We start from the raw sequence: 16,143 nt of genomic DNA, 5'->3' as shown, positions 1-16,143 counted from the left end.
AGCTTCCCCTTCACACGTATTCCCAGACCTGGAGAAGGTGGCGCTGCCGAACACACAGCTCCGCACAGCATCCCACCCCACCGCCTCCGCCCCGGAATCTCATTCCCCTTGTCCTGACTTTGGCGCTTCTGAGTCCCGTGCCGTGGAAAATATTAATACAGAGCTACAGGGGAGAGAAAGGGTGGGAATTCACTAACAAGGCTTACACAAGACCATGGGAGTGTAGAAGTGTGTAGTGCGCAAGGATTTTCCCTCCCGCAGCCGGGAGACCCCCCTGGTGTGTCAGGATCAGGCACAGGGAACGCAAGGAAGATCCCGCTGCAACTGGAGATGGCACAGCCTGAGCGGGCACCCTTCCAGGGTTGTGTTTGAGATTGCTCCCCACGGTCAGGAGCTCCTTGTTAGCAGCAGTGTTAAGATTAATAAGTGATAATATTCTTAATATTAATAATTAATGACCATCGTCACTGAGACTTTTTCTGTTGTTTGCCCTAGGAAGGGGAGGTGGGACATGTCAGAGCAGAGCCTGGCTGGTCCCAGCATCCTCAGAGGATGAGTCGACCTTGAAGCAGGGGGCAGAAAAACAATTAGCTGCACCAGAGAAGACGGGTGAAGAAAGTAAAAGATGTAAAAGTAAATTATAAGCTTTTAGTTACCTCTGAGCATCCAAGGCAACCAAGCAAGTTCAGTTAAACTGAAGTAAAATGGGCACCACTTCTCGGAAAAGTAGTATAAAAAGATAGCCACCTTCTTCACAGTTGCTAATCATCATTTGTTTTTATATTTCATGCACAGGATAATTTAACCCCCTCAGCTGTTGCCATGTTGTGTTCTTAGTTGTATTTTGTAAGAACCTCTTGAGCGTGAGGGCTTCACTATGTACATCACCACGTCATTACATGCAGTCTCAGCCTCAGAAGGGTTGAGTTCTGCTCAACGGCAAGAGGATATTATTTATTACACCCTTCCACACATCATCATTTGTTTCCAGCATTTTTACATTCCGTTGATGTGGCATAAATCCTCTTGGCTGATTCCAGTGACAGAGTTGCACCGAGCTCTCCACTCCCCACCTTGTTGAGTATTATGGAGTGAAACAGAAGTATCTTAATTAGAAAGGATGTATGTTATTAAAATAAATGTCCAAATTATTCACCTGAAATATTATTAAGAAGCAATATGTTTTAATCTCATCCACACCACATTAAATTTTCCTTACTGTTACTACAAACATTAAATAAATATTTTAAAAACCTCAGCCACCATTAAAGTGGTTTACATAGACATCCAAACCTGTAAAACAGCAGCAATAACTGAATGCTGCAAATTATATGTTAGATTATGGTGGAGGTAATTTAGCATATCTAATCACAGTTCCAATTTTCTCCTAGAGCATAAGAGTAGGAAGAACTGTACATGGAAAAGAGGAGGCAGAACAAAGAAAATAAAGATTTTCTTAACATGAAAATATTTCAAAGTCCTAACAGCAGGCAACCTGTGCATCGTACTTTATAAACTCGTGCCAGGGCTCTGGCCATGCTTCTGCCTCCTGTCCTTAGGTGCTTTGTTAGGATACAGCTCTGAATAAAGATATCGAAGGAGAAACGTACAGTATCTGGATGGTATCGACATCTCCGAAGAGAGGGAACAACACTCCGTGTGTCGCGGGAGCGGGGGAGTGCTGGAGCGCTCCCTGCTCCCGACTAACCCCTCTCTAGGCAAATGATGGAGAAGGCAAGGCAGGATATTACTAGAGCATAACTGTAACAGTATTTCTGCTGTTTAATTTCATCCTCAAGGACGTATATCCTTTTTGACTCCCTGGAAGCCACTACAGACCTTGTCCTTGCAAACGACCTTATTCAAAACTAAAAAAAAAAGGAATTATTGAAATAAGAACATGGAGTAGGATCCCACTGACTGCAGGGTCTTTTATTTTATTTTTTAGTGTCTTTTTAAAAGGTAGTATTATACATTCTGATTTTTTTTTTTGACATTCAGATTGGGAAAACTAATTCCTCCAACCCTCTTCACCTTCCTGGGAAGCTGACAGGAGGTACAGAAACCATCGTGGGCATCCAAGTCCTGATGCTGATTTCGCAGACAGCCTAAAAAATAATCATCACAGGCTTTGAAATGGAAGCATAGATTTATGTCATAATTCTAGGAGTGGTTACTGGAATTGTAAATATGTCCGGTAAATCTCATGATCTGCAAATAGTTTAAGGCTTTTAGACACAAAAGTGCACTTTACGATGGGCAGCACACACAAAATATGTGTTGCTCGCTGATGTCAATGGTCCCAAGGGTTCGTCATGAAGTACTCTGAGTTTCTCTGGCTGAATATGGGAATAAGCCCACATATTTGGCCACTTCTGTCTTCAAGCCTGTGCTATCTTTTACAGAGAACAACAGATTAAAACAATAGCAATTGTCAGGATCAATCTCCTCTTTGGTTTTAAAAATGGAAGTGTAACACCCTTCTCTTCTATCTTTCAGCAATTTTGTATTTTGCCATGACTTTTGGATAATAAATGTCAGTGGAGCAGTAAGATTATTAGATAATTGCCTTAACAGTCTAAGCATCACTTCCAAGCATTCCCCCAAAATAGTCTTTAGAAATGTAGCGCGTTTTCTTTTCAGCTGGTATTTCTGCCTGTTTTCTGTTGCTGAAAACATTTTTAAAGGATGTCCAAAATCAGGTATTTTATTAATACAATTAATTTTATTTCCCTCCTCATGCAGTAGGGACACACTGTTTCCTTGGCCTATTCTTTTTCATTGCTAAAGCAGAAATCCCTTCCTGTGCCCCTTATGCCTTTCAGCTGATGAGGTTGTTCTCTCCTTGCCTTCCCCTAAAAAGTCTTGATTGACTTTGTAGTCCAGTTGGGTCAAATTCCTTTTATCTATTTGCAATACGATTTTGTTTTAACCTTGGATCTTCAATCTGTTGTGAAATGACAGAGACTGGGTGCTTCTGGCTGTCCTTTCCACCCACAGGACTTGTGAACACAGAGCACTCAGGTTTTCTGAAGCTCCCTGAATTTTGTGGGGCAAACCCCAAAACCCCCTGTGTAGGAAAGACATGGACCTGTTGGAGTGCGTCCAGAGGAGGCCACAAAGATGCTCCGAGGGCTGCAGCACCTCTCCTGTAAGGACAGGCTGGGAGAGCTGGGGGGGTTCAGCCTGGAGAAGAGAAGGCTCCAGGGAGACCTTATTGTGGTCTTCCAGTGCCTAAAGGGGGTACAGGAGAGCTGGGAGGGACTTGCAGTGATAGGATGAGGGTGAATGGCTTCAAAATGGAAGAGGGGAGATTTAGATAAGATATTAGGAAGAAGTTTTTCACTCCGAGGGCGGTGAGCCCCTGGCGCAGGGTGCCCCGAGAAGCTGTGGCTGCCCCATCCCTGGAGGTGTTCAAGGCCGGGTTGGACGGGGCTGGGAGCGACCTGGGCTGGGGGGAGCGGTCCCTGCCCAGGGCAGGGGGGTTAAAACTACATGATCTGCAAGGTCCCTTCCAGCCTAAACCATTCTGTGATTCTACCGTTCTATGTACTGAATTCCATTCACTTGGCCACAAACTCCATGTTGCTGTGTGCTTATCATCTTAAGAGACATAATCCACACAAATTGCAGCTGTACCCTGGAAATGCTCTACAAGCACAGAGCTCTGCAGACAATGTCCTTGGGAATTCTTCATCCATCCCAGTGAAACCCAAGCACACTGCCATTCTCTTTCTTTTCTCCTCTCTGCCTTCCCCACACCTTTTCCCCTGACTCACGCTCCCTGTATTTGCTCAAAGAGTTACTCCACTGTGCTGCTCCTTATCAAACAGCAATTTCCTGGAACTATTAATACTTCTGACAAGTGACACCGTTCCCAGACTCAATCCCCCAGGGCTTTGGCACTGTGCTTAGCCTACGCAGAGAAAATAGATCGGAAAAGAAATGTTTAAAGGAAGGAGAACTTTCTTTATCCATGCTAGTTCAGGACACATGGATAGACTGCTGAATGTTAACAATTTGAAACCACATTGAAATGTCTCAGTAGTAAAATGAGTATAAAGAAGAAAAGTCTTTAAAACATTCCTCTGCGCTTCAGGTACTTCCAGTAACACTTCTGAATGACCTGGAAGTACAATATTAAAACTATTTCTTCTCCCCAACAAACTTTGAAGAAAATAGATATTCCAAGGACCACAGCAGTTGGCATCAAAACATGAATTACAGAGCAAAAAATGGGTGGGAAATCAGTGATTTGATGCCCAAGCCACAGAAAGAAAAAAAAGGTATCAGCAAAGGAAGTTTCCTCCACTGTTCTGTCAATAAAAAATAAACAGTGTATTGGCAGGAAAAATAGCTTAAACCCCCAATATATATGATTCAAAAAGAACCCTCTAGGGTTCAGTAATTACTTTCTACCTTTTATAACTACTCTGATTGGGACATCTGGGAAAAAAATTATGGCTCTGTTCTATATACGTCATCAGATCTCATACAACATAGTTTAGTGGTGGTTTTGGCAGTGTTAGGTTGATGGTTGGACTTGATGATCTTCAAGGTCCCTTCCAACCCAGACGATTCTATGATGTCCTACTTTTCCTTGCATTTTAATGATGACCTGCTTTTAAAAGCAAATGGTATTTCTTCAAACTCAACAGATTACCTCTACCTGTGGTGACAGAGCTCCTTATCAAAACAGTAACTTGGATGTATAAACCATGTTAAACTCTTCCAGCAGGCTCCCAAGAAGGGGTTGTGCTGTCCTTTGACTAGACCAACAGACGCAGCCTCAAACAGCCACGTTGCTGGCAATGGGCTTTCTCACCAGATTTTTTTGGGTGGGGAGCTTCAACAGTGTGAAGTGCCGCTCTTGAACCTGCTGGCTTTTGTGGGGGGCTTCTTGGAGCTACGGTCCGTGAACCAGCAGCCCCTCAAGCCTGACTGATGTCAGAGGAAAACACAGTCCTGGTCCCAACCGATGTGTTTTTCCGTCACAGGCAGCTGTCCTGAAGAAAGAGGAGTCTCCAGTTGTCCCTGTGCACAGGGATGAGTTCCAGCCTCCTGGAACAGCGTGTTAACAAAAGACCGGTGCTTTGCACCTTCAGGTGGTCTCTGTTTGCTTGGTGAGTTGTGCTCCAGCGCAATGTTAATTATGTTCTTGATTAGATTATTTTGAAAAGCACCTTTAGTCTTGTTTGAAAACAACTTTTAGTGAGCCATTGAGCTCCTCTCCTGAGTTTGCAGGCATTGATTTGCAAAAGCAAACCAACAAAAGGGCTATATGCAGCTGTCATTTGAACACTTGTAGTCCATTATCAAATAAACAGACAACATTTCACTGGGGGAAAAAAAAATCTACAGCACTTGCAGGAAATGACGTTTCCATATTTATGCATTAAGACTTCAAAATTGAGCATAAAACTTTTATTTTTTTTTTAAATCACAGTGTTAGAACACATTTTCTTCTGAATCAATATACCCTGAGGAAGAGGGGGGAAAAGGATTACACAACACAAGAGCTGTTTGAAAAAAATATTTAGTAGGACACTGGCTCTTGGCCTATGACATTATATTACGTAATTTCTGATAATGCAGCTTCAAGCTTTCCTTGAACGGAGTATAAAATCTTAATTTTTAATACACTGTCCAGAAAACACAACTATTACTATGCAAACCTTTCCACTATCAAAATGCAGGGGTGTGTATTACACTTCAGAAAAATAGCTGAGTAAACTGTCTCTTGATCTTCTCTATATGCTATGTATTGATCTAAAATATTCAGGCAGCATTTGTTCTTTGAGAGTGGGAAGGAGGGCAGCCCTGGGACTTCACAGAATAGACAAGAAGGTGCTTCAATGCACGTAAACTTACGCACAAATTTCAAATTCCCCCCAAATTAAAAAAAAATAAATAAAAATAATCCAACTACAAATTACCCTCCTACTCAGCAGCAGAGAAGGTATTCCAAAGGATTTCTGTCTACTCTTTCTCTATTGGTATTTAAAATTTTAATCAAGCAGTAATTAAAGGCCTTTTCCATATTTCGTGTTAAATTATAACTAATACCACAGACTAAAGGGATAACAACAGACTGCCGTGGATGCTGAAGGTAGGAGGAATTGCACCATTCTTTCGTGTAAAATACTAAAAAGCACATCTGCTGAGCAATGATCTTAAATTACTATTTCTGATTGCAAGAAAGCTTCAGATTAGCAACGGTGCTCTGACTTTTTCACACTGTTAAAGAAAAACAGAAAGCAATACTTTTTCGACAGAATGCTTTTTTCTCTGAGCTCTGTGTTACCTAGATGCCGTTAGATATCTGTGACATTACATAAATGAGTGGTGTCCATTTTGTTTTTCTAAACTTGTTAGCCTTCAGAACAAAAACAGTTTGCTAACATAAAATCTGTTTTTCCCATCCTGGACTGTGTCACCTTAGCACTCGAGCAGGCCGAGAAAAGATAAACAGGGAAAGGAAATAGGAGAAAGAGAAAGAAGAAACAATACTTAAATATTTATTAGCCATTTTTCTTCTACATTTTTTGAGACGTATGAAAATAATCTGTATACATTCCTCAGCTCAATTACTTACAAATAACTTATCTGTAGAATCAAGTAAATCTGTCAGTTGTGCAAGTTTATTTTTCCATGTGCTATCTCGAGATAAGCAGGTCTGTAATATTAGATTTCCACTAACATAATTGTGCATGAATTCTGATCTGATTTAGTATTACATGGTGCAAAAGGTGACACATTTTCTTTAATACAGCCCATTAGAAAAGGAAAGGAATTGCCAGTGTATGAAATCCGAGGAGTTTGATTGAAAGACTCTGGGACTTTGGGGTCAACCCAGTGGAAAAGTAACTCGCTCAACTACCCCAGGCACTAAGCACTGTGACAAGCAAACCTAATACCCAGTGTAGTTACTCAGTTAGACAATCAATAAAAACACTGCATTATCAGGCTGCTACAGCTGTATGCTAACCTATCGCATTACCTCATCTGCTCCCAAACCAGTCAAACACGCATTTGCTGATCACGCAGATAACACAGATACCACCCCAGTCCTTAAGTCACATTTAATACTGAGCAAGAGTGCTAAAACAACCATTTATTGCTTTTCCATATGCCATAAATTCTAATTTTCGAGTCTATATCTAAATTGTACACCGAAGACTACATTCAAAGCACTACTGAGCTGGCGAAGCCAATCGCCCCAAAATTAACGCAGGTGAGAATTAAGGTAAGCCCTGCCCTTCCCTCCATGGATGCTCCATCCAGGCCTGGTCCCCCAGCCCACCTCCGCCCGGGGCGTCGTGGCCTCTCCCTGCCTCCTTGCCTCCTCCTGACATAGCGCTCGGCATCCTTCCCCACACCCCTGCCTGCCCAACGTGCGGCTCCATCAGTTGTCTTTAGGGGTTTCTTTCTTTATGTCTGCATCTCTCTGCCTGCTCCAGCTCTTGCTCCCGTACGCTCCTTGACTCAGAGCTGCTCCCACAAGGCTCTTGGGTGGGGATCTGTACCCTCGCCGTGCGGCTCAACAGAAAAGTCAGTAAATCCACAGAAAATCCATTTACCCGCTCCAGCACTTGGTTGCAGTGCTTGACCTCTCCCCACGCCAGGCAGGAGCAGCTGCGGCAGGTCCCGCTCGAAGGATGCTCCGTGAGGATACAGGCAGGAATTCACAAACCAGCTACTTGGCCTCAGCAAATGTCTACCGGAGGTTGGCAGACCGCTGCCTCTTCCCCCCGGCCAGACCTCCCACCAAGCCACACAGACTGTCCAAACAGGGGTACGGTTTCACAGGAATTAGGGAAGCCTCATCCTTCACATAGCAGTCACCTGTCTCTCTGGTTATGTTGAAGTCTCTGTTAGCAGGAGGGTAGATATCAACAAAAATATACACTTTTTCCATACTGAAAACCAATATTCTTCCCCGCACTTGCACTTTAAAATCTACAGAATTGTTTTAATGGAAAGTTCCCGTGATTAAAGAACCCTCTTCCAGACTGGATTGTGAGTACTGGAAGATAAGCACATCTCATATGTGGTGCACAGCTGATGCCAATAAACACCAAACCCAAGACACTACAAAAACAAAGCAGCAAAGGGCTCCTTTAACCTCTATTCCAACAGAAAGTGGGAAGAGAGAGTGCAGGATGGAGGACTGGGGAGAAGCTTTTTTTGGCAGAGGTGAAGTCATCCAGTCTATCAGTATTCCCATACACTTTTTCTTCCCCAAAAGACAGATATCCTCCAGGGCAGGGGAGGGGAAGATGTCTGGTACCAAAACTCCCATTGGAAAGTCTCAAGGCATCTACAGCTATCGGCGTTAGCAGCTGTGTGTCCATGAACTTCTGCTGGAATGGGTGGAACCAGCTGCCCTTTCTGAATGGAAGTGTATTTAAAGCTTTGTGAAGCAGGCAATCACAGTAATTCATTTAGAGGACAAACTGCCCTAGTAAACTGCCACACCTTTGGAGTTTTTCCAGTAGCTATCCGTAAGTGCATAAAATTCATATCTACGAAATGAAAAGGAAGCAGAATGAAGCTAGTTATGTGCATTATTTGTCCACAAGCTTTATTTATGACAAATTTATCTCTTTATCTGCCAGACGATGAAAATGGAGTAGTGGCAGACTCCACTCTCTACCACGCCGTGTGGATGCTGCTGCCCTACGCCAACTTTGAAATTCCTTACCACGCTCCCCCAGGAGGAGCTCTGCACTTAAAATTCTTTGGGGCAGGAGTACCTCTTTCATTTCATCAGGATTATATTTTGCCCGGATGTCCAGGCAACTTCATCACTGATTCACACATCAACATTAAGTAAACAATACAAAATCTTCTACTGATACTTCAAGATGCACGCAATATATATGCATATTGTTTGCAAAAACCTGCAGTTTATTTTCCCTTATTCGTGTATCTTGCTCCATAAAGCACAGCAATGCCTGATCAACTGTCCTGGCAAATTTTTGGAGTTGAGATATTGTAATTTTTCTTACCAGAATTTTAGTGAAGTGAAAGGCACACACCCAGCTTAAAAGGCAGATTTTCAGTTGTGCCGCGCTGCGAGCCTCAGCATCAAACCTCAGCTCAGAAAACACAGACCACGACACGCCATCTGCTTTACAGAGAGCGACGATGCTGGGCACCATCAGCTCCCTCAGCATCATCTCTGCCGGTCCTTCATTCTCATTCATGGAATCACAGAATAGTTTGGTTTGGCAGGGACCTTTAAACGCAATCTCGTCCAACCCCCCTGCAATGAGCGGGGACATCTTCCACTAGATCAGGTTGTTCAGGTTGCTTCACGTGCACTGTGTTAGCCACATGTCTGCCACCAGGGACTGGGTCCATGCAGCACTCATCCTCATGCGGGCACATCACCATCTCATTTCTTCTACCAGGCTTCCAAAGCTGTGTCTTACCCTCTACCGCCTCTGCTCACGGTGGGACTTAGATGAAGAGTTGTTCTGTATTATGGGCTCTACACTTTGCTGCAGAATAAGTAAGTTCAAAAGGCACGTCTCTAAAACAGGTGTTTGGGGCTGTTCTTTGGAAGGCTAAAATGGAGAGCTATGAATAAACCTGAAGAAATATTCATGTGGCTGGCAAATACTCATGTATCCGTGACTACACGGCTTGCTTAGAGCCACAAGGGGTTCATCGAAGCAGCTTAAACAGAACCCAGATTTCATGATTCTGTGTGAAATTATGTTAAGGAATTTTGTTAGAGAATGAGGAACGGCCCATTCTCACCGCCTTTGAAGCCACGTAACAGATGGATGCCTTTGGAGCTAAGGAGTAAACAAACCCGCACACGCAGGAAGGTTTCAAAGGGAACCCAGCAGTAAAAGCTTTTGGTCGTTTCCTTCCACACTCATCATCTCTCTCCCCTGAGTCACAGAGAAGACCATAGAGACGTTTTTACTACACCCTATTTTATAAAGTTACTTTTTGAGGAGCTATGTGAAAACAAAACTCCGCTTGGTCTCACAGAATGTCAATCTGCTTAGGTATATTAAGAAATAATATTAAGGGTAGAGGAAAAATGTAGGGCAAAATTATGTCACATTCTGAAACAGCTAACATAATTAAGACATATTCTTCATTTGATTCAATAATTTATTGAATTATACTTGGATTACTTAATAAATGAAGAACATTACCCACACTATATTAGTCACAGGTGAAAAAAACCACGTACACGGATGAGTGTAATTCATTCAACAGTCTATAGACCCACGGTCCCCCGGGGACTATCTCACACACGCACACCTCCTCAAGTGCCAAACTTCAGGTATAAATCTCAGATTCTGATCTCACTCATTTTACTCCACTAATTTTGATAGTATTTCAGGACTGCACTGGGAAGAAGCAGCCTGACCTCGCTAAAACTAAACCTGTCAGAAGGTTGTCCAAATTACTTGTTTTCACAGGTGCGCACTTTGATCATGAAGCCCATCTGATGCCCCAGTACAGGGCAGGGTGAAAACTCTGTGGAAGCACAGGTGCAACGGCTCCACACCGTCCAAGGTACATCCCGGCAAAAGTAACTCCACGGCGGTGACTTTGGGCTGATCAGAACCATCACCAGCTGATATTCCAGTGGATGGGTTGAAGCAGCCGACACCATCATCCCTCCTACTGTGTACGGTTTTGATAAAAACCACATGCCTCTTATCACCACCTCTATACGAATAACTGAACTGAGCGGAAATCGAACTGCACCGAGAAGTTTGTCACCTGCAGCTACGTGCCCTAGACTGCTCTGTTGTAGGTTTGCTTCCTAAGTCCACATAGTCCAGGTAAGCTTTTAAGGGACAGCAGTTTCATACGCAGCTACAGTTGTCACTGGAAGCCGTTGTTAGTTTTTTATTTACAGCGAGTATTTAGGTGCTATGTTGATGGAGAATTTAATGGTGGAAACAAGCTACAGGTGAAGCTATGGATTTATTAATTACGGAATTTTCTTTTTACTCCACTCGCTCCCTATTTCTTTTCTGTTTTTCCACCATTTATTTTATAGGAAATAGCTGCCACTGCAATAGATCACAATCTTCTCTTTTATAGAATATAACAATATCAGCTACATCGGAGCTACCTCTCCTCCTCATGATCTACTCTTGGTAAAAGCGCAGGGCATGCTTCTGAGACAGGTTACGAACTTGTCTTGGCTGGAAAACAAAGTTGGTACCTCTCAGCAGGGATGATTAAAAGCTTCAAAACGTATTTTAATTTTACTCAACTATCTTTCTTTATAAAAGCTTCTCGTTATCTTGAAACATCATAACTGACTGAGAACCGCAAAGAATTTTTCAAAGAACGGAGGCCTAGAGAGAGAGTAGCCGAAGGTGCAAATGATTTGAATATTTTGTATTAATAAAATATTGTTACTGTTAATAAAAATGTGAAATAAAATAGCGCTCATGCCGAGCATCTCCCTGCACTTGAATCTGCAATAGTAGCATTGCTCACTGGCCTGATCCCGTGGCGTGCTGAGGGCTTCCCACAAAATGCTGAGCCGAAATTCTTTGTGATTATCTGAAATCTTATCTGCAGCTTGTTCAAAGAATAAAGCTGTGTGAAAAGCATACCTGAACTTCTTAAATGACAAACTGAAATCTTACATACAGAGATTATGCATATTGACCGCTGCATTATTATAACATAACTGTGTAGAAATCCTTTTGATAGCTTGTTGATAACTTGACTTCATGTAATATAACTGACCCTTATTTGCCAGGATACTGTGTAAGCCAGTGTTTGGAAGGGAGCCAAAAAAAAAAAAAAAAAGAGGAGAGAGAGAAATCAGATTAAACTGTAAATCTGTGGTTGGCATGGGTTTAGCAAGCAGTACTGAACATAAGGAACACAGAATCCAGTGCTACTTCTTGAAAAAATGAGCATTAAACTAAGGACAAATGCCTGAGCCAAAGCAAATAGAACATCTTTTTCAGTTCCTAAGTACATATTATGACAAAGAAACAAAATTAGAGGAAAGGTGTTCCACAGCTAAGCACCACTTTGTAGCTGATATAACAAGAAATATACTCGCTGGTTTAGTTTATTAGTCATATCGCACCTGAAATTGAAAGCTAATATTCCCCAGTAAAAAAAACAAACACATTTTATGACCTTAAGCTGACAGTCCTGTCTACCTTAATTGCAGCAGAGGACAAAAAAAAAGTTACTAAAATCCAGAATATTAGAATGAGACTAAGCAATACAGTAAGCGCAAATCTACCTCGCCTCAGTATTACGTGCCACTATTAATGAAATGCATTACTTTAACTAGTTACACACACCTAGGCATTCATCATCCTCGGTTTATTACTTCTGCAACACCGCAATTTAGGGATGCCGAGCAATGTCCCTCCACCACACGTCCCGTAACCTACATCAGCGCTCGCCCACACGGACCTCATCAAGTAGCCGTAGAGTTGCCCTTTCGCTGTGAGCAAGTGACTAATATCTAAGCTGGCTCTAAAGAAAGACACTTTTCATAATCGCCCAACAGTCTGCTAAGTGAAAACACATGGACAGGCTTAGCTAAAGCCTGCCAGGGGTCTTTACGGAATGGAAAACAGGTGCCCCGGTTCTGTGCCGTGTAATACCCCATTTACCGTTAAGTCCAAAGGTTACAGGACTAATAGCTGCCTTGTGGTAATCAGGGAAAGCAAAGACACCGGCCGTGGTCAAACATCTGGGACATATTTTACATACTTGCAACATATGCTTCCATTTCAATTAAAGTGAGGCTTTGGCACATTTATTAATCTTTTTTACTTTTATCGCATAGGAAGACCTATTTACCTGACTTTGCTATTATACTGTCTGAAAAAAATAGAGAAATAATAAAAGCCAGAGGCCACCACCAGCTGGTGTTACAAAACGTGCATTCGTTTTATCACAAAACTTCATTTTGCACACAGCGTTGAGAAAACACACATACGAACTAAAATAATACAAAACCGCACCCTTCCATCTTGACAAAAAGACGTAAGAGTAGTTAACAGAGTACGCCTAGTGCACCAAAAAGGGAAAAACACCCTACCAGCTTCTAACGACAAACAACTCAGTCCCAACTATGCGCCGAGGTTTTACAGTTTAGCCCTGTGCAAAACAACGCCCACTGCGAAGAGTACCCAATGTACGCGGTAGCCCATACATGCTTATTTTAAGAAGTGTAATTTTCTTTTCCATTCAAACAGCATATTCAATCACGAGAACTCAAAACGTTTGCAATAATGAAGACAGCTTTGAATTTATAAAAATCAACCTAAACACCTTCCGTATAGAAAGACAGCTCTTAAATATTCGATAAAAGGGCTCACTGAATGCACACGGTAATGTCAGCACTCACTTTTATTCAACCTCGGTAACTAGGTCTAGAAAAATGTTTGAACTCTGGTGTCAATTTGAGAAAGATGAATATTAGATCACAACACTGAAACCTAGAGTGATATTTCTAATTGGGTATGTTTTGCCCGGAATCTGCTAATCACTGGAGAATTGGGGGGTGGGGGGCTGACCCCCGCCCTCGTCTTCCCTTCTAAAGGAGTTTGTTTAGCAATTTCCAAAAACCACTAAGTGCTAACTACACAGGCTGGCTTACACTACGAGCAGTCAAGCACTATTCTTTGCGAGCTAATCACAGTTATTAAAATATCCAGCAATACGCGCACTACTGGGATGATACTTCTGCACCAGCGCTAATAATAAAGCAGGAAGAAATGGGAGAAAATGGCCTCAAATGGATGGCAGATCAGTGTTTATCAGAAGAGAAATGATGATTCGAAGCCAGCATGTTGAGTTAAAATACAAGCTCTCCACAGCTACATGACTGACCTTTGCAATAAATCATATATTTTATTGCCAGAAGTGTATGCTCACATCATTTAGTGTTAAAACCATCACATACGTGTTTTGTAAAAGAAGGTTTTGTTACTACAGTGTTTGCCGATTCTGAAATGATGTAGCTAACGATTTAAGTGATGTATAGAAGAATTTCACATAATAACTTTCTGTCAATTCTAAAATGTTTGAGCTTGCAATGCAATGAGGAAAATACTCTTTTTTTTATCATCACTCAGATCTTAGGTGTAAGCTAACAGAAAAATAATCATTCAGGGGATTAACTAATCATGGCGAATTTTCTGACATTTCAAATGCTGCTGCCAGCATGTGAATTCTTACAGTGGTATATAACTGTACATCTCAACTAGAAACAAAGGTCAAGGGCATAAATTAAGATACACTGTTTTTCTCCTCTCTAAAAAAAAAAAAAAAAAAAAAATTCATTGCTATACTACAACAGAAGTGGGAGAACGTCTGCGAAGGTCAAAATCATCTGTATTTTAATTCGGCGTTCCTGTAAAAGTATCTATTTTTTCCCCTTTTCTTTTCTTCCACGAATATCACCTTCCTGGTACGAAAATACCAGCAGCAACGGGGCTGTCCTCGCTGCCCTCATCGCACCACACCGCCGTCCCGCCAGCGCCAGCCGTTGCTTCAGTGGTGCAAGGTCATTCTAACTTCTTTTTCTCTGGTTTTTCCTCCTCTCCCCCCCCGGGGGACAACCCATCCAAGCAGTCCCATAGCTCGGCTCAATAAGATGTGGAAACGAGCTGTTATTTACTGTGGTGGCAATGCTCAACCCAACCAGCAGCCTCCAAGCTCAAACAGCTGGATGATCTGCCACCGCTGCCCGGCTGGCCGGGCCACCGCGCCAACCCCCAGTCAAGGGGATGGCTACAAGAATTGTGATTATTTAAATGTCATACCGAGCTCAAAACATTTCAGCCATTCTTCTACCAAGTAATTCTCTGAAAATTACAGATGTCAATATCCTGTCCTTAACCAGTATGGAGTTGCTATTTTTACACCATTTTTTCCCCCTAAAGTGCAGCCCTATTTGTAATACTCAAGACAGGACAAATTTTTGTCCTTCAAAAACAGTTGTCACTGCAGTTATCTTCACAAGAGCTATCAAGTTCCAGACAGGCTGAATTATTTTTGTTGCTGGCAGAAAAAATATTTGACCCAGCTCTGGACCAAGAAGAAGAAAAAAAAAAAAAAAAGAAAAAAAGAAAAAAAAAAAGGCAGGATTTATAGTCCTCTATCCTTTCCAGCAACACACTGTAGCATTGTTAGGATGATAAACAGCTCTGTCCAATTTTCTGGACTAAAACACTTCAACTCCTTTTTTAACTGTCTGTAAAAACAGTGTCATGTCTAAATTCTCCCATCCCCAGATACCCAAGTGCTAGGAAAGATAATTACCTTGTCATCTCTGTCATCCTCTTCTTCCTCGTCCTCTAGCATGTCCTCCACTACCTGCAGACAGAAACAGTAGTAGTTGTCATGATTTAAAAAGGAAGAGTTTTGTTCTGTCAATTCTAAACCTTTTGTGGATGAAAACTTTATTAACATTTGAAATAAATGCACAGAAGGAAAACGCACAACCAGGAAAAAACACATGATCTAAAGATTCAAATTTAGGAAAGTGTTATAGCTTTAATTGACCTACATTAGGGAATTACATACTGAAAACCCTTCCTGTACAAAATGCTTGCTTGACAATTTAAGTATTTAAAAGGTAGTTCAAAATTCCATGTATGATTGTTTTAACTAAAGGAATCCTTTGTCAGCTCCACTGGTGCCTATGCAGCACGTGCAGATTCTTGCTTCAAATTTACTGTTACCTACAGAAACGTGCAACATTTTTAACAGAATTTACAGCATTCACCAAGAGATTTTTGCAGAATACAAAGCTGGGAATGAATTCATACTAGCTTATCTCCTTATGATCTACAACAATGATCTATACCATATGCTCTATCAGCATTAGCACTGTGTTTCTTGATAGTGATTTTATACAATCTGTGCATCTAACTTTCTGCACACTCATTGCTAGCTGCAGTTGCCAAATGTCTGCATCTATGCACTTTGCCATTTAAGCAGTCTTTTCAGTCTAACACTATGAAATATACACTTACATTCAATTCCTTCTACAAATATTAATAATTATTAATCACACCATGAGCATGAAAAGAACCACTATTAAAGCCAGTTTACAGAGATATATTAAATGACTTTCCGAAGGTGGTCAGTGGCAGATTCAGACTTAAA

At 41.8% G+C, this 16,143-nt stretch overlaps 1 protein-coding gene across 1 annotated transcript in view; it reads right to left on the bottom strand.

Moving 5' to 3' along the window:
- MCTP1 (multiple C2 and transmembrane domain containing 1) overlaps window positions 1-16,143 on the bottom strand; it is a gene marked incomplete at its 3' end in the record, with an annotated part of 296,541 nt that overhangs the window by 24,454 nt on the left and 255,944 nt on the right. The window contains exon 17 of the mRNA XM_082497852.1: window positions 15,295-15,348. Within this exon, the coding sequence (XP_082353978.1) occupies window positions 15,295-15,348 (54 nt within the window). The remainder of the gene's footprint in view (window positions 1-15,294; window positions 15,349-16,143) is intronic.

This window comes from Vanellus vanellus (genome assembly GCF_965231255.1).
Source record: "Vanellus vanellus genome assembly, chromosome: Z".
In the NCBI taxonomy this organism is placed as follows: domain Eukaryota; kingdom Metazoa; phylum Chordata; class Aves; order Charadriiformes; family Charadriidae; genus Vanellus; species Vanellus vanellus.
The sequence above is the reverse complement of the archived record's forward strand: the minus strand, read 5'-3'. Positions and strand labels throughout refer to the sequence as shown.